Here is a 24,461-nt window from a genome sequence, read left to right on the forward strand (position 1 = left end):
AAGCCAGGGAACGACAGACCAGTGAGCCTGATGTCTGTGATGGGCAAATTGTTAGAGGGAATCCTGAGGGACAGGATGTACATGTATTTAGAACAGAAAGGACTGATTAGGGATAGTCAACATGTCTTTGTGCGTGGGAAATCATGTCTCTCCAATTTGATTTGAGTTTTTTGATGAAGTAACAGAGGATTGATGAGGGCAGTGTGTTAGATGTGATCTATATGGACTTCAGTAAGGCATTTGACAAGGTTTCCCCAAGGGAGACTGGTGAGCAAGGTTAGATTTCATGGAATATAGGGAGAACTTGCTATTTGGATACAGAACTGGCTCAAAGGTAGAAGACCAGAGGGTGGTGGTGGAGGGTTGTTTTTCAGACTGGAGGCCTGTGACCAGTGGAGTGCCACAAGGATCAGTGCTGGGTCCACTACTTTTTGTCATTTACATAAATAATTTGGATGTGAGCATAAGAAGAGGTTCAGTTAGTAAGTTTAGGGTGAGAGGGGAAAATATAAGAGGCCTACAGGGGCAATGTTTTCGCACAGAGGATGGTACGTATATGGAATGAGCTGCCAGAGGAAGTAGTGGAGGCTAGTACAATTGCAGCATTTAAAAGGCATCTGGATGGGTATATGAATAGGAAGGGTTTGGAGGAATATGGGCCAGGTGCTGGCAGGTGGGTGTAGATTGGGTTGGGATATCTGATTGACATGCCTGAGTTGGACTGAAGTGTCTGTTTCGGTGTTATATATCTCTGACTCTAAGTGTGGTACACCATAAAACTGAGAATTTCTGTAAGACATGGTGCCCATTTTTGGACTACCTGGACGCAGATTTGACTGCCACACTAATAAGGGCTTTTATATAGCCACAATGATTGTGCTTTAAGAGTCCAATATCCAGAGAGGGGATCTGTGAATGTATGAATAATGAAAACTAATGCTTTTGATATCAGAATTAGTGTTTTGTTTTGTTGACCTTTTTATTATTATTTTATTTTATTTTGTTTGTTGTTTATTATTTTGTTTTATTTTATTATTCATTTAATTAGTTTAGTGAGGTGGGGTTTTATATATTTTTATACATTTACACATTTGTACATGAGGGTGGTTTGTGTTGATCTTTGTTCTTTCATTGTATTGTTTTCAATTGTATCTTGTATTTGTGATTTTAAAATATCTTTTTCTATGAAATATATTTTTAAAAATATCTTTTCAAAGCCAGGAATCCCTTTGCAAATACATTTGTTTAAATTTATAGAAATTACTTTTAAGGTGAGTTCTCAGAAGTTGAATTTTGGAATATTTATACTCAGTAGGGATCTAAGTGCTGCTGTAGTTAACAGATTGTGTTTCATTTTTGAGATTTGTTCTGGCTTTATATGGCTCTAAGCTTATATGCAGTTTAGAGCTAAAGAGGAAGCTCCATGCTCAGAGGATTAGATGTTTGCCTGTTATGATTTTCAGGAAGCATTACATTTCACAGAACATGCTTGATTTGATGGTATACCCATATACATTGCATTATTCAATTTAATCACATCACGGATTATAAAGTCTGTAGTACATAGGATATAGAACATCGACAGTTCAGTACAGGAACAGGTCCTTCAGCCGACCATGTCTATACTAACCATGATGCCATTCTATCTAATCCCTTTGACATGCACATGGTCCATATTCCCCTCTTTTGTTCCCTGTTCATATGTCTGTCTAAATGACATTTAAGCACTTTTTTATATTTACTACTACTTCGCTGGCAGCACATTCCAAGAACCTACCACCCTCTGTCTCATTTAAACTTTCCCCTCTCACCTTAACCCTACACCCCTTAGTATTTGACTATTTACACCTGGGAAAAAGACTCTGACTATCCACTCTATCTATGCCACTAATACTTAAATGTACTTTTATCAGGTCACCCCCTAGATTCCAATAACTTAACAAAAACAATCCAAGTTCATCCAATCCCTCCTATCGCTAATGAACTCCACTCTAGGCAACATCCTATTAAATCTCTTTTACCCTCTTCCTCAAAGCCTTCACATTACTCTAATCGAGTGGTTATCAGAACTGCACACCTCTGGACATGCTGGTCCAAAATGTGAAGTCATGTGGGATCTGCAGTGATTTGGTAAGATGGGTACAGAACTGATTAGCTGTAGGAATCTGCATAGTAATAAGATTTTTTTTTTCTGACTGGACATCTGGGACCAGTGGTATACCATAGGGATCAGTACTGGGACTGCTGTTGTTTGTAATATATAAATGATTTGGAGGAGAATGTAGGTGGCCTGACAAAGTCTGCCAATGACAATGAGGATTGGGGAAGCTGTGAACACTGAGAAGGTATGCCAAAGGAGATAACAGGAGACTTGAGTAGAGAAATGAAAGATGGAGTTTAATCCGGATAAATGAGGTGGTGCATTCTGGAAGATTGCATACTTCCTTCCCAAGGTAAAAACAATGACTGCAGATGCTGAAAACCAAGTACTGGATTAGTGGTGCTGGAAGAGCACAGTAGTTCAGGCAGCATCCAACGAGCAGCGAAATCGACGGTTCGGGCAAAAGCCCTTCATCAGGAATAAAGGCAGTGAGCCTGAAGCGTGGAGAGATAAGCTAGAGGAGGGTGGGGGTGGGGAGAAAGCAGCATAGAGTACAATGGGTGAGTGGGGGAGGAGATGAAGGTGATAGGTCAAGAAGGAGAAGGTGGAGTGGATAGGTGGAAAAGAAGATAGGCAGGTCGGACAAGTCAAGGAGACAGTGCTGAGCTGGAAGTTTGAAACTAGGATGAGGTGGGGGAAGGGGAAATGAGGAAGCTGTTGAAGTCTACATTGATGCCCTGGGGTTGAAGTGTTCCGAGGCGGAAGATGAGGCGTTCTTCCTCCAGGCGTCTGGTGGTGAGGGAGCGGCGGTGAAGGAGGCCCAGGTCCTCCATGTCCTTGGCAGAGACCCCACCCCTCCAACTGTAACAAGAATGCCCCTGGTGCTCACCTTCCACCCTACAAACCTTTGCATAAACCAAATCATCCGCCGACATTTCCGCCACCTCCAAAGAGACCCCACCACCAGGGATATATTTCCCTCCCCACCCCTTTCCGCCTTCCGCAAAGACCGTTCCCTCCGTGACTACCCACCCTCCCATTCTGGCACTTTCCCCTGCCGCCGCAGGAACTGTAAAACCTGTGCCCACACCACCTCCCTCACCTCTATCCAAGGCCCTAAAGGAGCCTTCCACATCCATCAAAGTTTCACCTGCACATCCACTAATATCACTTATTGTATCTGTTGCTCCCGATGCGGTCTCCTCTACATTGGGGGAGACTGGGTGCCTCCTAGCAGAGCGCTTTAGGGAACATCTCTGAGACACCCGCACCAATCAACCAAACCGCCCCATGGCCCAACATTTCAACTCCCCCTCCCGCTATGCTCTTCCAGCACCACTAATCCAGTACTTCCTTCCCAAGTTCAATGAATGGCAGAACCCTAAGTAGCATCAACGTAGAGGGATCTCAGCATACAAGTTCCCTGAAAGTGGCAACATTAAAAGTAAGGCGTCAAGAAGGAATATGGCATGGTTGCCTTTTATTGGTCAGGACAAGTCCTGTTGCAGCTGTATAGAATTTTAGGCCATATATGGAATATGGTGTACATTTCAGGTCATCACACTACTAGAAGTATGTGGAGGCTTTGGAGAGAGTACAGAAATGGTTTACTAGGATACTGCCTGGTTTTGGAGGGTATTATGTATAGGAGAGATTGGACAAACTTGGGTGGTTTTTATTTGAATGCTGGAGGATGAGGGGCAACCTGATAGAAGTTTACAAAATGATGTGATCACACGGATCAGCTTCCTTTCAGGGAAACAATATACTAGGCTAGTCAGACTCTTAATGCTGACCAGATGAAGTCTGGCTGAATTAACTCCCAGGCATCTTCTGATGCAAGATGGCACCAGAGCTCCTTTCCAATTCTCTTTTTTTTTATTTTCCTTCCTTTCTTTTGTTTTCTTTTTTTCTGCAGTCTTTTTCCCTATCGCCCTTCTTTTTTCCCCCTCCCCCCACCTCAAGGAGAGAATGGCCCGAGTCCAAGCCAGATGAGTCTGAGACCATGCTGGTGTGGGAGGCAAGTCAAGGGCTGGACTCTGGTGTGGGAGACAGCCTGTAGATGAGTCCTGGAAACGGATTCTGTGCCAGGGGCCAGTGCAAGGAGGCAGCGAGGCCTTGCGTTCTGAAGCGTGGTGGGCACGGACTCAGTGAAAAGGACTGTAATTTGAGTACTTTTTAAAGATGCTTTTATCCTGGACTTTGAGTAATTGTTTTATTTTAAATTTTTAAAACTTTCTATTCCTATGCTCGCTTTTTTTTTGCTCTCACTCTTTCAATTCTGTAACAAACATTTTGGGTATCCTGTACCAAAGATAGCATCAAAGTGGTGACATTACAAATTTTTCACTGAACTCATTTGAGTGTATGCAACAGTAAAGGCTGTTCTATTCCAATCTTGTAAGGCATATATTGCCTGTCAGGTATTTACCCCTAGTGGTAGCTCCGTCTCTGACCCTGCACCAATACTAGAAGTCTGATCACCAAAATCCTGCTCAACTCTCCGACAGTAAAATATTGGTCAGTTTCTGCTGGGCATGAACAGTATGGACCAAATGGACCCTTCCTGTGCTGTATGATTTCCATGGTTCTATGGATTAATGTGGCTCCAATTCAAGACAGTGCATTTTAGGAAGAATGTTAAGGCATTAGAGGAAGTATAGAGATGATTACTATAATAGGTCTCAGGATTAAATTGCCAGTTACATGGACCACTAAAATGGAGTTGTGCTACATTGAGAAGGAAAGGCTAAGGAGAGGTTGATATTAAAAATGACCAGAATTTGATGGAGTAAATAAGAAACTTGACTGACATATCATCTGCTATGCAATCAGAAGACACTAGTGTAAAGATGATGGGAAAAAGTATTGAACGTGGACTGAGGAAAAATATTACACAGGAGATGTGTGCGCATTTTGAGGGAAAATTGAAGAGCTGTATGGCAAGAGGAACTGAGCAGATCTCCACTGGATACCATTTTTCAAAGAATTGGTACAAGGCTGATGGGCTGAATGGTCATGTTCTGTGCTGTATTATACCCTCAGCTGTGACTAACATGATTTCTCTGAATTTCACAGAAATGTACAGTATGGAAACAGATCCTTCGGTTCATGCCGATCAGGTTCCCAACCCAATCTAGTCCCACCTGCCAGTACCAGGTCCATATCCCTCCAAATCCTTCCTATTCGTATACCCATCCAGATGCCTTTTAAATGTTGCAATTGTACTAGCCTCCATTACTTTGGCAGCTCATTCCACACATGCACCACCATATGCATGAAAAAGTTGCCGTTGGGTCTCTTTTGTATCTTTCCCCTCTCGCCCTGAACCTATGCCCTCTAGTTCTGGACTGCCCCACCCCAGGGAAATGACCTTGTCTATTTACCCTATCCATGCCCCCTCATAAAGCTCTATAAAGTCACCCCACAGCCTCCGATGCTCCAAGGAAAACAGCCCCAGCCTATTCAACCTCTCCCTACAGCTCAAATCCTCCAACCCTGGTAATATCCTTGTAAACCTTTTCTGAACCCTTTCAAGTTTCACAACATCCTTCTGATAGGAAGGAAACCAGAATTGCGTGCAATATTCCAACATTGACCTAGCCAATGTTGCGATTGTACAGGACATGACCTCACAACTCCTGTACTCCATACTCTGACCAATAAAGGAAAGCATACCAAATACCACCTGCTAAGATTTGCTTTCCCAAAATTCAGCACCTTGCATTTATCTGAATTAAACTCCATCTGCCACTCCTCAACCCATTGGCTTATCTGATCAAGATCCACTACATCTCCAATTTTGGTGTCATCTGAAAACTTACTAACTATACCTCTTAAGCTCACATTGATCATTTATATAAATGACGAAAAGTAGTGGACCCAGCACTGATCCTTGGGGCACTCCACTGGTCACAGGCCTCCAAACCTTCACCACCACCACCACCACCACCCTCTGTATTCTACCTTTGAGCCAGTTCTGTATCCAAATGGCTAGTTCTCCCTGTATTCCATGAGATCTAATCTTGCTAATCAGTCTCCCATGGGGGAACCTTGTTGAATGCCTTACTGAAGTCCATATAGATCACATCTACTACTCTGACCTCATCAATCCTCTTTGTTACTACTTCAAAAAACTCAATCAAGTTTGTGAGACATGATTTTCCCATGTGTAAAGCCCTGTTGACTATCCCTAATCAGTCCTTGCCTTTCCAAATACATGTACATCCTATCCCTCAGGATTCCCTCCAACAACTTGCCCACCATTGACATCAGGCTTACTGATCTGTAGTGCCCTGTCTTACCACCTATCTTAAACAGTGGCACCACATTAGCCAACCTCCAGCTTTCCAGCATCTCCCCTGTGACTATTGATGATACAAATATCTCATCAAGGGGCCCAGAAATCAATTCCCTAGCTTCCCACAGAGTTCAAGGGTACACCTGATCAGGTCTTGGAGATTTATCCACTTCTATGCGTTTCAAGACATCTGGCACTTCCTCTGTAATATTGACATTTTTCAAGATGTTACCATTTATTTCCCCACATTCTATATCTTCCATGTCCTTCTCCACGGTAAACACTGATGCAAAATACTCTTTTAGTATCTCCCCGATCTCCTGTGGCTCCACACAAAGGCTGCCTTGCTGATCTTTGAGGGGCCCTATTCTCTTCCTAGTTACCCTTTTGTCCTTTAGTGTATTTGAAACACCCTTTGGATTTTCCTTTAATCCAACTTACCAAAGCTATCACTTTGCCCTCTTGACTTCCCTCTTAAGTATACTCCTGCTGCCTTTATACTGTAAGGATTCACTCGATTGATCCTGTCTATACCTGACATATGCTTTCTTCTTTGTCTTAACCAAGACCCCAATTTCTTCAGTCATTCTCTATACCTACCAGCATTTCCTTTCACACTAACCAGTGTGTCTCTGGACTTTTGGTATCTCATTTCTGAAGGCTTCCCATTTTCCAGCTGTCCCTGCGAACATCTGCCGAGTTTAGATGGTTTCAGATCAATGAAAAGAGCACTGCCTTTTATTGGACAAGAGACCAATATCTAACAAAAAAAATTATTCCGTTTCATAGGTCCTGAGTAATTTGTTTAAAATCTGGAAACAAAATCAGTATTCTTTTGGCAAATGTAAATTAGTGTGTTGTGTTTACTGCTTTGAGCTGATTCTGCTCATACGTCAAGTGACACCATATGACCAGCAGCATGAGTAGCATGTTAGATTGAGAAAACGACGTATGCACAAATTGCTTTGGGACTGCAAGTTGAGTTTGTCAGTTAAGTAAACCTGTTTGACATTTTCTAGTAAATTGAATTACCCCATTCAGAATGAAAGTGGCAATTCTGTGTTCGAGTGTAGCTTTTGAACAATTTGGTTCCAGGTGAAGATTGTGGCATTAGGCTGAAGAGCAGCAGTTAAGTATTAAATAGTGCTTGACTCAGTCCTCTTAGACAAGTTGTTGAATTGAATGTCTTACCTGTGTATTTCTGTGCCACTTTTCAAAAATTCCTAAAGTAGGGCACTAAGCATGAGCCCTGGCAAAAATTTAACAAAGTTTAGGTCAGTACTTTAAAATCTAAAAAATAACGACTACATCAGAGCAGAGCAAAAAGAAATTCAGTGCATTGCTGAAACTTGCACAATATATTAACATGTCTTCAGATGAAAGGTGCTAGATGTGAAACATTTAACTTCATTTTTCTTTCTACAGTTGACACCTGCTGAGTTTCTACAGCACCTTGTTTTTGTTTCATATTGACTGGTCCGCCTGTTTAAAATTATCCCTTAATCTGCTGATGCTGTGGCTAGGGCAGAATGTATTTCCTACCCACCCCACTACCTAAGTCACATGCCATACTTCTGGCTCATATTTCAGTGACAAAGGTCATTCTGTACCAAGGCTCTGTGTAGGATCTCCATCTCCATCTCGTCAGTACTTGCCAGTAGTCTCAAGGAATATCCTGTTGGTGTAGCATCAGAAAAGATGGAAAACCATTGACCAGGGTGGAGGAGCCTCAAATATTGCTAATCCCTTCTAGAGGAGGCTTAATCCAAGACCTTGTTACATTACCTGTATTCAGCAGACTTTTAATAAGAAATGCAAGAGTTCAAAACCTTTAATTGTATTTGCAATTTCTCTCTAATAAGAGTACAATTCAGATTCGAATACTATATAAAACCTTGATTTCTTTCCATTGCTATTCTGCTCAATAATACATGATATACTAACAAAAATAATTAAGATTTTAGTTTGTGACCTTTTATTATCTCTTGGATTATATATTTTGTACTACTTGAGCTAAACCTGAAATTTTATTGATCTTTAGGTTACTCCAGGCGGGTGCAATATACTGCTGATTAGTTGGACATTTGCAAGGTATCAGTAATTCAAAAAGGACCATGGAAATTTGTGGAATGTCCCCAGTTACTAATGTATCTAACTTTTCAGTCTGATTACCAGTCCTCTTGCTGCAGTACCTTTTTGAATTCATGGCAAGAATGTGCCAAAGAAGGGTTAATTATTATTATTTTAAATATAAAATAGGTGAGGAGTCATAAAAGGATGCTATAAATTAAAATGAGAAGTGCTAAAAAGTCAGTATCCTTAAATATTAGTCAAAATATCAATTCCAAAACATACTCCATTATTATGAAATGAAACTGGATGGATCACCTGGCATTGATCTAAGCACTAGAAAAGACAACAGTAGAAACTGCCCTGTTGATACTGTGAAGTCCTTCTTATTAACAGCTGAGGGCTAGTGCCAAAGTTGGGAGAGCTGTCTCTCAGACTTGTCAAGTATCACCCAGACATTGTCTGTCTGTAAGGTATGAGTCGATGAGTATGACTGACCCAGACACCCTCACCACCATCATCACTGGATATATTCTATACCATTGGCGTGACAACACAGTGCTATACAGTCGGGAGGGAGTTGCCCTGGGAGTCTTTAACATTGACTCTGGACCCTGTGAAGTTTCCTGACTTCAGATTAAACATGGGCAAGGAACACTCCTCCTGATTATCATGTACCATCCTCCCTCAGCTGATGAATTGGTGGTATTCAATATTGAGCACTAAGATGGCAAGGGCACAAAATGTACTCTTGGGTGGGGGTTTCCATGTTCACCACCAAGAATGGCTTGGCAGCAGTACTACTGATCGAGCTGGTCAGGACTGAAAGGATGTAGCCTCTAGACTGGGTCTGCAGCAGGTGGTGAGGGAACCAACCAGAGGGGAAAACATACTTGACCTTGTCCTTGCCAATCTGCCAGCTCTAGATGCATCTGTCCATGATGGTATCTGGAAGAGCAACCACCACCAAGTCCTTGTAGAGACAAAGTCCTGCCTTCACACTGAGAATAATCTTTATTGTGTTGTGTGGCACTATCACTGTACTAAACTGGACAGATTTGGCAACTCAAGACTAGGCATCTAGAATGTATTGTGGACCAACAACGTCAGCAGAATTGTACTCCAGCACAATGTAAGCTTATGGCCTGGTATATCCCCCACTCAACCATTACCATCAAGCCAGGGGATCAACACTGGTTCAATAGAGAGTGCAGGAGGGCATGTCAGGAGCAGCACCAGGCATACCTGAAGAAGAGGTGTCAACGTGGTGAAGCCACCAAACAGGACTACTTGCATGCCCAACAGCATAAGCAGCAAGTGATAGACAGAATTAAGAGAGCCTACAACCAAAGATCAGATCGAAGCTCTAGTCCTGCCACATCCAGTCATGAATGAACATAGAACAGTACAGCACAGTACAGGCCCTTTGGCCCATAATGTTGTGCTGAGCTTTTATCTTAATCTAAGATCAACCTAACCTACATGTCCTCTATTTACTGCCGTCCATGTGCTTGTCCAGCAGTGTCTCAAATGTTCCTAATGTCTCCGACTCTACTACCACCACTGGCAGTGCATTACATGCACTCACCACACTCTCTCTTCATAAAGAAACTACCTCTGACATCTCTTCTATACCTTCCTCCAATCACCTTAAAATTATGACCCCTCATGATAGCCATTTTTTCCCTGAGGAAAAGTCTCTAGCTATCTACTCTATCAATGCCTTTCATTAGCTTGTATGCCTCTATCAAGTTACCCCTCTTCTCTCCAGAGTGAAAAGCCCAAGCTCGCTCAACGTCTCTTCATAAGACATTCCCTCCAATCCAGGCAGCATCCTGGTAAATGTCCTCTGCACCCTCTCCAAAGCATCTACATCCTTCCTTTATTATGAGGCAACCGGAACTGGGCATAGTATTCCAAGTGTGGGCAAAAATGAGGACTGCAGATGCTCGAAACCAAAGCTTAGATTAGAGTGGTGCTGGAAAAGCACAGCAAGTCAGGCAGCATCCAAGGAGCAGGAAAATCGATGTTTTGGTGGTCTAACCAGGGTTTTATAGAGCTGCAGCAAAACTTCGCAGCTCTTAAACTCAATCCCCTGCTAATGAAAGCCAAAATACCATATGCTGCCTTAACAAGCCTATCAACTTGGGTGGCAACTTTTGAGGGATCTCTGCGTGGACCCCAAGCTGTTCCTCCACACTTCCAAGAATTCTGTATTCCCTGTATTCTGCATTCAAATTCAACCTTCCAAAATGAATCTCTTCACATTTATCCACGTTGAGCTCAATCTGCCACTTCTCAGCCCAGCTCTGCATCCTGTCAATGTCTTGGAGCCTGCAACAGCCCTCAACTATTGGTACCACCACCGACCTTTGTGTCAATGGCAAACTTACTAACCCACCCTTCCACTACTTCATCCAAATCATTTATTACACACTTCAAAGCACAGAGGCCCAAGAACAGATCCCTGTGGGATACCACTGGTCACTGACCTCCAGGTGGTATGCTTTCCATCCACTACCACTCGCTGTCGTCTTTCAGCCAGCCAATTCTGTATCCAGACAGCCAAATTTCCCTGTATCCCTTACCTCCTAACTTTCTCTGAATGACGTTCCTGTCATATTAAATGCCTTTCTGAAATCCATATACAACACCTCCATTGCTCGACCTTCTTCAACATGCCTCGTCACATCCTCCCAAGAGCTCAATAAGGCTTGAGGCATGATCTGTCCCTGTCAAAGCCATGCTGACTATTTTTAATCAAACTGTTTTTCCAAATAGTCATAAATCCTATCTCTCAGAATCCTTTCCATACCTTGTTTACCACAGACATAAGAATGACTGATCTGCAATTCCTAGGGATTTCCCTATTCCCTTCCTTGAACAGAGGAACAACATTTGCCTTCCTCCAATCATCGAGGACTACTCCTATGGAGAGGGAGGATGCAAAGATCATCACCAGATGTGCAGAAATCTCATTCCTCGTTTCCTGTAGTGACCTTGGATATATCTGGTCTGGAGTTGAAAAATGTGGTGCTGGAAAAACGCAGCAGGCCAGGTAGCATCCGAGGAGCAGGAGAATCGGCGTTTCGGGCATAAGCCCTTCTTCAGGAATGAGGCTGGTGTGCCAAGCGGGCTGAGATAAAAGGTTTGGGGGAGGGGCGCTGGGAATACGATACGTGAGGGCATAGTATTCCAAGTGTGGGCAGAAGGAGGTGAGGGTGATAGGCTGGAGAGGTCGGGAAGAAGATTGCAGGTCAAGAGGGCGGTGCTGAATCAGAGGTTTGGGACTGAGATAAGGTGGGGGGAGGGGAAATCTACATTCCTTCCGTGTGGTTGGAGGGTTCCAAGGTGGAAGATGAGGCGCTCTTCCTCCAGGCTTCATGCGGCCAGGGTCTGGCTATAGAGGTCCTTGGCCGCCTCCATTGCCAGACCCTGGCCACACGACGCCTGGAGGAAGAGCGCCTCATCTTCCGCCTAGGAACCCTCCAAACACACAGGATGAATGTAGATTTCTCCAGCTTCCTCATTTCCCCTCCCCCTACCTTATCTCAGTCCCAAACCTCAGATTCAGCACTGCCCTCTTGACCTGCAATCATCTTCCCGATCACTCTGCCACCACCCTCTCTCCGGCCTATCACCCTCCCCTCCTTCCACCTATCGTATTCCCAGTGCCCCTCCCCCCTACCTTTCATCTCAGCCCGCTTGGCACACCAGCCTCACTCCTGAAGAAGGGCTTATGCCCGAAACGTCAATTCTCCTGCTCCTCAGATGCTGCCTGGCCTGCTGTGTTTTTCCAGCACCACATTTTTCAACTCTGGTACTCCAGCATCTACAGTCCTCCCTTTCTCCTATATATCTAGTCTGGCCCTGGGAACGCGTAGAATTTCCAGCACATCTACTTAATATCAATCTGCTTAAGCCTATTAACCTCACTATCAACAAGGTCCCCCTCTTGAGTGAATGCTGAAGCAAAAAACCCATTTAGGTCCTCCCCTCCTTCTTCAGACTCTAGGCACAAGTTCCTCCACTATCCCTGATTGGCCCTACCCTCACTTTGATCATTCTCTTCTTCCTCACTGTACGTGCAGAACGCAGTTCCGTTTTCCCTAATCCTTCCCACCAAGGTGTCTTTGTGCCCCCTCCTAGCTCTCCTCAGTCCAGTTTTGAGCTCTTTCTTGGCCACCCTGTAATCCTTTAAAGCTATGTCAGATCCTTACTTCTCGACCTTAAACAAGCTTCCTTCCCCTTGACCAGAAGCTGTTCTTCTCTTGTCATCCAAGGCTTTACCATTTCTTGCCTGTAGGTAAAAACAATGACTGCAGATGCTGGAAACCAGAGTCTAGATTGGAGTGGTGCTGGAAAAGCATAGCAGTTCAGGCAGCATTCAAGGAGCAGTAAAATCGATGTTTCGGGCAAAAGCCCTTCAGGAATACAGGCAGAGTGCCTGAAGGGTGGAGAGATAAATGAGAGGAGGGTGGGGTGGGGAGAAAGTAGCATAGAGTACAATAGGTGAGTGGGGGAGGGGATGAAGGTGATAGGTCAGGAGGAGGGTGGAGTGGATAGGTGGGAAAGAAAATGGGCAGGTAGGACAAGTCATGGGGACAGTGTTGAACTAGGGTGAGGTGGGGGAAGGGGAAATGAGGAAACTGTTGAAGTCCACATTGATGACCTGGGATTAAAGTGTTCCAAGGCAGAAGATGAGGCGTTCTTCCTCCAGGCGTCTGGTGAGGGAGCAGCGGTGAAGGAGGCCCAGAGTGGGAGGGGGAGTTGAAATGTTGGGCCACAGGGCGGTGTGGTTAATTGGTGCTGGTGTCCCAGAGATGTTCCCTAAAGCGCTCTGCTAGGAGGCGTCCAGTCTCCCCAATGTAGAAGATTCCGCATCGGAGCAATGGATACAATAAATGATATTGGTGGATGTGCAGGTAAAACTTTGGATGTGGAAGGCTCCTTTAGGGCCTTGGATGGAGGTGAGGGCACAGGTTTTGCAATTCCTGCGGTCGCAGAGGAAGGTGCCAGGATGGGAGGGTGGGTTGTAGGGGGGCGTGGACCTGCCCAGGTGGTCACGGAGGGAGCGGTCTTTGTGGAAGGTGGAAAGGGGTGGGGAGGGAAATATATCCCTGGTGGTGGGGGTCTGTTTGGAGGTGGTGGAAATGTCGGCGGATGATTTGGTTGATGCGAAGGTTGGTAGGGTGGAAGGTGAGCACCAGGGGCGTTCCCTCCTTGTTACGGTTGGAGGGGTGAGGTCTGAGGGTGGAGGTGCGGGATGTGGACGAGATGTGTTGGAGGGCATCTTTAACCACATGGGAAGGGAAATTGCGGTCTCTAAAGAAGGAGGCCATCTGGTGTGTTCTGTGGTGGAACTGGTCCTCCTGGGAGCAGATACGGCGAAGGCGGAGGAATTGGGAATACGGGATGGCATTTTTGCAGGAGGTAGGGTGGGAAGAGGTGTAATCCAGGTAGCTGTGGGAGTCGGTGGGTTTGTAAAAGATGTCGGTTGTCATTATGGAGATGGAGAGGTCCAGGAAGGGGAGGGAGGTGTCAGAGATGGTCCAGGTAAATTTAAGGTCAGGGTGGAATGTGTTGAAGTTGATGAATTGCTGTACCTCCTCGCGGGAGCACGAGGTGGCGCCAATACAGTCATCAATGTAGTATAGGAAGAGGTGGGGAGTGGTGCCAGTGTAATTATGGAAGATGGACTGTTCTACGTAGCCAACAAAGTGACTGGCATAGCTGAGGCCCATACGGGTGCCCATGGCTACCGCTTTGGTCTGGAGGAAGTGGGAGGATTCGAAGGAGAAATTGTTAAGGGTGACGACCAGTTCAGCCAAACGAATGAGTGTGTTGGTGGAAGGGTACTGTTGGGGACGTCGGGAGAGGAAGAAACGGAGGGCTTGGAGGCCCTGGTCATGGTGGATGGATGTGTAGAGGGACTGGATATCCATGGTGAAGATGAGGTGTTGGGGGCTGGGGAAATGGAAGTCTTGGAAGAGATGGAGGGCATGGGTGGTGTCTTGAACGTATGTGGGGAGTTCCTGGACTAGGAGGGATAGGTCAAAGTTATCCAATACACTCAACAAGTGCTCCTTAAACATCCTCCACATTTCTGTTGTGTACTTTCCATGAATTGTTCTCAATTTATACTACACAGCTCCTGTCTAAAAGCAGTATAATTTTCCCTCCCCCAATTAAATACCTTCCCAAACTGTCTGTTCCTATCCCTCTCCATGGCTATGGAAAAGGTGAGGCAGTTGTGGTCACTGTCACCAAAATGCTCCAAGAGACCTGACACCGAGCCTGGCTCATTGCCTAGCACCAAATCCAATATGGCCTCGCCCCAGTTGGCCTATTGGCCTATATACATATTGAGTCAGGAACCTTCCTGGACACCTGACAAAGTCAGCTCCATCCAGACCCATCTGCATTAAGGAGGTTCCAATTAATATTGTGGCAGTTGGAATCACCCATAACAACTGTTACGTTTGCACCTTTCCAAAGTCTGCTGTCCAATCTGTTCTTCCATCTCTCCGCTGCTGTTGGGGTGTCTATAGAAAACACCCAATAAAGTGACTGACTGACTGCTCCAAACCCTCCTCAACAACCTCCTTTTCTGCAGTCGTGATGCACTCTCCAATTAACAATGCTATTGCATCTCCTCTTTTACCACCACCCCACCACCCCCAGTTCTTTTTAAAAGATCTAAACCCTGGAACATCTAGTAACCATTCCTGTCCCTGTGAAATCCACATCTGTTATGGCCACAACATCGTAGTTCCAAATACTGATCCATGCTCTAAGTTCATCACTCTTTATTCCTGACACTCCTGCATTGAAACACACACTTAACTCCTCCTTTTTCCCTATCAACTTTGTCACCTTCCTGACAGACTCCCTGCATTCTATTTCTGACCATTCAACAACTACCCTCTCCTCTGAACTGTAGCTCTGGTTCCAGTATCCCTGCCAAACTAGTTTAAACTCTCCTGAAATGCCCTAGAAAATCTCCCGCCTAGGGCATTGCCCCTCCAGTTTAAGCATAACCCATCCTTCATGTGTCGATCCCACCTTCCCAGAAGGTACCCTGATGTACGTATCTGAAGCCCTCCCTCCTGCACCAGCCCTGTAGCCATGTGTTTAGCTGCACCTGCTCCCTGTTCCTCTCCTCCTTAGCACATGGCACCGGTAGTAATACTGAGATTACTAATCTGCTTGTCTTGTTAGCTTCCAACATAACTTCCTGAAATCACCTTTTATTTTTAAAAGATCTTCCTCCCTTTTCCTAGCTAGGTCATTGCTAATGTGCACTGTGGCTTCTGGCTGCTCATCCTCCCCCTTCAGAATCATGTAGACTCAATCCGAGACATCCTGGACCCTGGCACCTCAGAGGCAGCATGCCTTCCGGGAGGCCCATTCACGACCACAAAATCTCCTGTCCATTCCTCTAATGATTGAGCCTCCTATGACTAGCGCTTTGCTATTCTCCCTCCCTTCCCTTCTGAGCCACATAGCCAGAGACCTGGCCACTATTGCTTTTCTCTGGTTGGTCCCAACAGTATACTTATTGCTGACTAGAATGGCTACAGTGGATCGATCCCTGCTCTCTCTGCCTGTTCCCTTTCTGTCCCCTGACTGTAACCTATCCATGTTTTTCCTGTACCTGAGGTGATACTACCTCCCTGTAACTCCTCTCAATAACCCCCTCTGCCTCCCAAATGATCCAAAGTTCATCCAGCTCCAGCTCCAGTACCCTAATGCAGTTTCAGAGGAGCTGGAGTTGGGTTCACTTCCCGCAGGTGAAGTCAGTGGTGACCCTTACCGCCGACATCCTAAAGGAGGAGCATGCAGTTGTCCTAATATCATTCCCACTGTTCTGAATTCCCAAAGAGACTATTGGAAAAACTAGTAACCTTACTGAATCAGTGCACAGAGCCTTTTTATTTGGTGAGAGGAGAAGGATAGGTGAGACACTACCTAAGTAGCATTTCGTGTCAAGCAACCGTCCAAATATATTACCTTAATTACACGGCAGTCCCATGTCTGCTCCTGCTCAGTGTGCACTCCACCTATTCACATTAAAGGATTAATTTATTTTCCCAGCAGCCCCCGGTCCTCTGTCTCTCTCACTCCTGCTGCTGCTGCAAAAATGAAGGAGATGGTGATGATTTAAGAGCTCACCAGAGGAGGAGGCTCCATAAATATCCTCATCCTCCAAGATGGAAGAGCTCAGCATGCCAGTGCAAAAGCTTTCACAGCAGTCTTCAGCCAGAAATGCTGAGCAAGTGATATATCTTGGCCTCCTACAGTGGACACCAGCAATACAGCTACCAGTCTTCAGCTAATTTGATACACTCCGTAATATCAAAAAACAGTTGGAGACACTGGATACTACAAAGTCTACAGGTCCTGACTCTATTCTGGCAATGGTACTGAATACTTGTGCTCCAGAACTTGTTGCACCCCTATCAAAGTTGTTCCAGTACAATTACAACTACTTAACAATATGGAAATTTTGTAGGTATGTCCTGTGCATAAAAAGGACAAATCCAACCCAGCCAATTACCTCCCCATTTAGAGTCTGTACTATCATCAGTAAAGTGATGGAAGGTGTCATCAACAGTGCTATCAAGCAGCACCTCCTCAGCAATAACTGGGTACAACCAGGGTCACTCAGCTCCTGACTTCATTACAGTCTTGGTTCAAACATGGACAAAAGAGCTGAATTCCAGAGGTGAGGTGGAAGTGACAGCCCTTCACATCAAGGCTGCATTTGAACAAGTGTGGCATCAAGGAGCTGTGAAGAAACTGAATTCAATGGGAATGTGGGGACAAACTCTCCAGTGGTTGGAGTCTTACCTGACACAACGTACTGTGGTTGTGGTTGGAGGTCAGTCCTTTTGGCTCCAGCACATCTCTGCAGGAGTTCCCCAGGGTAGTGCCCTCTGCCCAATCATCTTCAGTTGCTTCTTCAATGACTTTCCCTCCATCATAATGACAGAAGTCAGGAAGCATGCCAATGGGTGATTTGTGCACTGTTCAGCACCATTTGTAACAACTCAGATACTGAAGCAGTTCATGTTCAAATGCAACAAGATCAGGACAATACTCAGGCTTGGGCTGACAAGTGGCAAGTTACATTAGGACCACACAAATGCCAGGCTATGACTATCATCAATAAGAGGCAATCTAACCACAGCCCCTTAACATTCAATGGTGTAACCATCATTGAATCTCCCACTATCAACATCCTGGGGGTTATCATTGACCAGAAACTCAACTGGACTCGCCACATGAACACCGAGCATGTCAGAGGCTAGGAATACTGTGGGGATTTCCTCACTAGCTGACTCCACAAAGCCTGTTCGCCATCTAATAAGGCACAAGTCAGTAGTGTGATGGAATACTCCCTGCTTGCAGCCCCAACAACATTTTAAGAAGCTTGACAAACATTCATGACAAGTCAGTCCACTTGATTGGCATGGCAGCTACAAGCATCCACTTCCTCTTCCACCGATGTTCATTAGCAGCAGTGTGTACTAGCTACACGATGCACTGCAAAATATCAAAGATTCCTTTAGACAGCATCTTCAAACCCATGACCACTTCCACCTAGAAGGTCAAGGGCAGCCGATTATATAGGAAAGACACTCACCACCCTGACTTGGAAATATATCGGCATTAATTCACTGTTGCTGGGTCAAAATCCTGAAATCCCTCCCCTAATAGCAGTTGTGTCAACCCACAGCAGGTGGACTACAGCAGTTCAAGAAAGTAGCTCAGCACCACCTTCTCAAGGGCAACTAGGGACAGGCAATAAATACTGGCTGGCCAGCAACGTCCACATCCCATAAATGAATAAAAATTATGACAGTATTACAGGAAACCAGGTCAGACTACTCCTTTTCTAGTTAATAATCATCTAGAATGTAATTTGGATAGAACAATATCAGTAAATAGCTCTGTTTGATTTTTGAAGCAGCAGAAGGAAGGTAATTAAATGTTTAGATTTTATTTTACTAGAATGCTCTAACTGCAGTTAGTTTATTGCTTGGCTCCTTATTACTGAATTATGTTAGGTATTTTTCTTAGTACTTGTTTCATGTGCTTTTTATTTGGGCTGACTCCAGAGCCAGCATTGCAATTTTATAAGTCTCTGTTCCTGACTGCAGCCTTTCTATGCTATCTACTCTAATTTATTTGTTGTGCTCTGATTTAGGAGATACACAAGCTTGTAAGGAACTGGCTTTCTGTTTCTCTGAGACATAGCTGCTGGAAACATTGATCATAATCATTCTTACGATGAAGAAAAGTAGAAGCGTCCTGGCAGTGACCACAGAAGATGTAAGTCAATAACTTGAGCTAATTGTATTTTCAATTTAATAATTTAGGCTCAGACTTTTCTTGTAAAAAGACTTGCGTTATTCTAGAGAGATTCCCCTCCTATCTTCTGAAAGCTTGAGAGATATTTGTATTAAACCAAACATACTTACTAATAATTGTGTTGACTCTGACTCTGAAGTGCCAGTTTTCTGTAATTTCTGTGAGGTTCTGATGTGATCACTATTTGATAATTCATTTTAACATTGGGTTGGTTACCTCTGGTTGAACAACTGATTTGCAATGCAGAGTGGCACCAACAATGTAAGTTTAATTACTGCACTGAGATTACGATGAAGGACTCTCCTTCTCAACTTCTCCCCTCACCTGAGGCACGGTAACCCTCCGATTTAAAGTAACTTTCACTCATGTGAGAGCAGGCCTAATGTCTGGTAAGACTGATTTTGGCTTTGATCCTCCTGGATCATGAAGGGTGAGCAGCACAGTAGTTAGCACTGCTGCCTCTCAGTGCCAGGGACTGGGGTTCGATTCCAGCCTTTGGTAACTGTGCAGACTTCACACAGACATTCTTCCCGTGTCTGCAGGGGTTTCCCCCGAGTGCTGCAATTTCTTCCCACAGTCCAAAGATGTGCAGGTTAGCTGAATTGGCCATGCTAAATTGCCCATTGTGTTCAGGGATGTGTAGGTTAGGTGCATTAGTCATGGGAAATGTAGCGTATTAGGGTAGGGGAATGGGTCTCAGTGGTTAACCTTCAGAGGGTCTGTGTGGACTTGTTGGGCCGAAGGGCCTGTTTCCATTTGTAGGGATTCTGTTTAAAAAAAAAACTAGACATGGAGGTGCTGGTGTTGTACAGGAGTGGGCAGAGTTTAAAATCACAATACCAGGTTATCATCCAACAGGTTTATTTGGAAGTACAAACTTTTGGAGTGCTGTCAGCTAACTCAATATAGTTAGGACACAGGGTGGCTCATGGGCAGTAAGGTTCTGCTCAGACGTAGAGAGCTCCAATAGTGCCAGTAATTAGGTATGAAGTGCAGTCTTTAGACAACCATTGGGATGTAGCCACAGGGGAGAAGATTGAGCTGCTGGGAGGTGAGCAGTTATTGATAGCAGGGGAGCTAAGGAGTTGCAACCATCTTGGCGTATAGGCATTCATGTACACTGTGGCTTAAATGGTGTGATGTAATAATTGACATGGGTCAGTTCAAGTGAAAGAGACGAAGATTTCTGGGTTGGTTCCTGAGTGGTGTGTGGAATCTGTTTTTACTGTATCTGCTATTTGATATTGTCTATGGAGTGTTCAGCCACAAGTTGTCCATTTCTCATGTTTATCTCTTGTTAATTCTGAATGTTAAACTATAAATTTTATTCATATTGTGGATTATTTTAAATTTCTAACCTTGTATAGTAAAGCTTGTTGGTTGTTCAAAACCGTGGAATCTTCGTAAGTAGGTGAAATTTGAAACTTTCTCTCTTTTTAAATAAGTTATTGATCCTGAACAGGATCATAACATTACTTTTTCAATTTCAAATGAAACTGTTAGAGTATTAATCCTTTAATCTATACTGTCAGTTATTTTACAGCACTCTAGCCATTAACATTTAACCATGAACCAATTAAGTTCTTGCTTCAGTCACCTTCTCTCTTTCTTTCCCCCCCACCACACCCCCCTCCCAAAACCTTCCCCACCTTCCTCACTTGCTCACTCATATCTGTCTCTGTTATGTTTTCTCTTCTGTCCCCCTCCCAAACTCTACGTTCACTATGTCTTTCTGGCTTGATGCATTAATTTTCCACAGCATTCTTGCTTCTTGGAGAACATCTAGGATACATTAGCTCCCTCGTCACATCTGGGAGGGTGAGCATAGTGAAATGTAATGCTATCTGCTCTGTTACTAAGAACATTTTTGGAAGTCTTTCAGTGTATAGAATTGTATCAGTGAAGAAATAGACTACTGGACCAAGATTTGCAAGATTTTCCTGCATAGCTTGATGATTGACCATGGTTGTATGACAATTTGGATAACTTCCCTTGTGTCAAATGCTTTCTTCAAAAGAGCATTCTTTTTCTGCAGGTGATCACCATCCTCAGCAAGGGCTTACTTCCTGATGGTCTTCTGCAAATTGCCATAATATATTGGTTGTGACTGTTAAGATTTTCTTCTTCAACTCTAAAGTCATCACCTGTTGTTCAAAGCAGAATGTTTCCTCCACAGTAATAACTACTGATTTTTGCACTCTGAACTTTTCCCGAGCAATTACATATGAATGCAGGCTGCCTCTGTAGATTTTTTTTGAAAATCCGCTGGAGCCTTTTATTTTCAGCCTTTAATGTCTTAAAGCTCATTGTGATCAGGACGAGCCTTGGCCAAGTTTGAAGAGAATGGCCCCTTGGTCTCTGGATAGTTATCGTTTACTAGCTGCTTTGTTATTGAAATCCTCTTGAAGACCTATTTGAGAAAAACCTCAATGTGTCAAGTTCATGTTGATCCTTTGTGCCTCAATGTAAAGAAGTGTTGCATACAGTTAGCTGCTGCCAGTGAAATGGGGCATACATCACCTTGCCAGAAAATTCACTGTTCATGAACAATGACTGCAGATGCTGGAAACCATATTCTGGATTAGTGGTGCTGGAAGAGCACTGCAGTTCAGGCAGCATCCAAGTAGCTTCGAAATCAACATTTTGGGCAAAAGCCCTTCAGGAATAAAGGCAGTGAGCCTGAAGCGTGGAGAGAGAAGCTAGAGGAGGGTGGGGGTGGGGAGAAAGTAGCATAGAGTACAATGGGCGAGTGGGGGAGGGGATGAAGGTGATAGGTCAAGGAGAAGGTGGAGTGGATAGGTGGAAAAGGAGATAGGCAGGTAGGACAAGTCATGGGGACAGTTACTGAGCTGGAAGTTTAGAACTAGGGTGAGGTGGGGGAAGGGGAAATGAGGAAACTGTCCACATTGATGCCTTGGGGTTGAAGTGTTTGGAGGCAGAAGATGAGGCGTTCTTCCTCCCAGGCGTCTGGTGATGGAGCGGCGGTGAAGGAGGCCCAGGACCTCCATGTCCTCGGCAGAGTGGGAGGGGGAGTTGAAATGTTGGGCCACGGGGTAGTTTGGTGGATTGGTGCGGGTGTCTCGGAGATGTTCCCTAAAGCGCTCTGCTAGGAGGTGCCCAGTCTCCCCCATTTTGTAGAGGAGACCACATCGGGAGCAACGGATACAATAGATGATATTAGTGGATGTGCAGGTAAAACTTTGGATGTGGAAGACTCCTTTAGGGCCTTGGATAGAGGTGAGGGAGGAGGTGTGGGCACAGGTTTTACAGTTCTTGCGGTGGCAGGGGAAAGTGCCAGGGTTGGAGGGTGGGTTGTTTGGGAGTGTGGACCTGATCAAGTAGTCGCGGAGGGAACAGTCTTTGCGGAAGGCGGAAAGGGGTGGGGAGAGAAATATATCCCTGGTAGTGGGGTCTGTTTGGAGGTGGCGGAAATGTCGGCGGATGATTTGGTTTATGCGAAGGTTGGTAGGGTGGAAGGTGAGCACCAGAGGCGTTCTGTCCTTGTTACGGTTGGTGGGGTCGGGTCTGAGGGCGGAGGTGCGGGATGTAGACGAGATGCGTTGGAGGGCATCTTTTAACCACGTGGGAAGGGAAATTGTGGTCTCTAAAGGAGGCCATCTGGTGTGTTCTGTGGTGGAACTGGTCCTCCTGCCGGGACATTAACCGCCTCAACCTGTCTACCTCCCTCCCCCACTCCAACTTCTCACCCTCACAACGCGCAGCCCTCCACTCCCTCTGTTCCAATCCCAACCTCACCATCAGGCCAGCGGATAAAGGGTACCAGTGGTAGTCTGGCGCACTGACCTCTACACTGCTGAAGCCAAATATCAACTCGAGGACCCCTCTTTCTACTGCCCCCTCGACCATGACCCCCACCCCCATCACCAAACCATCATCATCTCCCAGACCATACAGAACCTCATCATCTCAGGAGATCTCCCACCCACAGCTTCCAACCTCCTAGTCCGGGAACCCCGCACTGCCCGGTTCTACCTCCTTCCCAAGATTCACAAGCCTGGCCGACCCATTGTCTCAGCATGCTCCTGCCCCACTGAACTCCTCTCTACCTACCTCGACACTGTCCTATTCCCCCCTAGTCCAGGAACTCCCCACATATGTTCGAGACACCACCCACTCCTTCCTCCTCCTCCAAGACTTCCGTTTCCCTGGCCCCCAACGCCTCATCTTCATCATGGATATCCAATTCCTCTACACCTCCATCCGCCATGACCAGGGCCTCCAAGCCCTCCGTTTTTTTTCCTCTCCAGATGTCCCCAACAGTACCCTTCCACCGACACACTCATTCGTTTGGCCGAACTGGTCCTCACCCTTAACAATTTCTCCATTGAATCCTCCCACATCCTCCAGACCAAAGGGGTAGCCATGGGCACACGTATGGGCCCCAGCTATACCTGTCTCTTTGTTGGCTACGTAGAGTGGTTGATCTTCCGTAATTACACCGGTACCACTCCCCACCTCTTCCTCCGCTACGTTGATGACTCCATTGGCGCCACCTCACGCTCCCGTGAGGAGGTTCAGCAATTCATCAACTTCACCAACACATTCCACCCTGACCTTAAATTTACCTGGACCATCTGACATCTCCCTCCCCCTCCTGGACCTCTCCATCTCCATTAATGACGACCGACTTGACACTGACATTTTTTACAAACCCACCGACTCCCACAGCTACCTGGATTACACCTCTTCCCACCCTACCTCTTGCAAAAATGCCATCCCGTATTCCCAATTCCTCCGTCTCTGCCGTATCTGCTCCCAGGAGGACAAGTTCCACCTCAGAACACACCAGATGGCCGCCGCCTTTAGAGACCGCAATTTCCCTTCCCACGTGGCTAAAGATGCCCTCCAACGCATCTCGTCTACATCCCGCAACTCCGCCCTCACACCCGACCCCTCCAACCGTAACAATGACAGAACATCCCTGGTGCTCACCTTCCACCCTACCAACCTTTGCATAAACCAAATCATCTGCCGACATTTCCGTCCCCTCCAAACAGACCCCACTACCAGAGATATATTTCCCTCCCCACCCCTTTCTGCCTTCTGCAAAGACCGTTCCCTCCGCGACTACCTGGTCAGGTCCACGCCCACAAACAAACCACCCTCCAATCCTGGCACTTTCCCCTGCCATCGCAGGAACTGTAAAACCTACGCCCACACCTCGATCCAAGGCCCTAAAGGAGCCTTCCAGATCCAGCAAAGTTTTACTTGCTCATCCACTGATATCATTTATTGTATCTGTTGCTCCCGATGCAGTCTCCTCTACATTGGGGAGACTGGGCGCCTCCTAGCAGAGCGCTTTAGGGAACATCTCCGGGACACCCGCACCAATCAACCACACCGCCCTGTGGCCCAACATTTCAACTCTCCCTCCCACTCTGCTGAGGACATGGCGGTCCAGAGCCTCCTTCACCGCCGCTCCCTCACCACCAGACGCCTGGAGGAAGAACGCCCCATCTTCCGCCTCGGAACACTTCAACCCCAGGGCATCAATGTGGACTTCAACAGTTACCTCATTTCCCCTTCCCGCACCTCACCCTAGTTCTAAACTTTCAGCTCAGTAACTGTCCCCATGATTGTCCGGACTTGTCC

The 24,461-nt window shown here is 45.6% G+C and overlaps 1 protein-coding gene across 2 annotated transcripts in view; it reads left to right on the forward strand.

Moving 5' to 3' along the window:
• Nucleotides 1-24,461, forward strand: part of pde4ba (phosphodiesterase 4B, cAMP-specific a) — a 629,295-nt gene that overhangs the window by 135,143 nt on the left and 469,691 nt on the right. For both annotated transcript variants that reach the window (XM_072574073.1, XM_072574074.1), the window contains exon 2: nt 18,685-18,809. In XM_072574073.1, coding sequence (XP_072430174.1) covers nt 18,768-18,809 — 42 coding nt within the window. In that variant the 5' untranslated portion in view covers nt 18,685-18,767. The remainder of the gene's footprint in view (nt 1-18,684; nt 18,810-24,461) is intronic.

Source organism: Chiloscyllium punctatum, chromosome 7, assembly GCF_047496795.1.
Source record: "Chiloscyllium punctatum isolate Juve2018m chromosome 7, sChiPun1.3, whole genome shotgun sequence".
NCBI classification, from domain to species: Eukaryota; Metazoa; Chordata; class Chondrichthyes; order Orectolobiformes; family Hemiscylliidae; genus Chiloscyllium; species Chiloscyllium punctatum.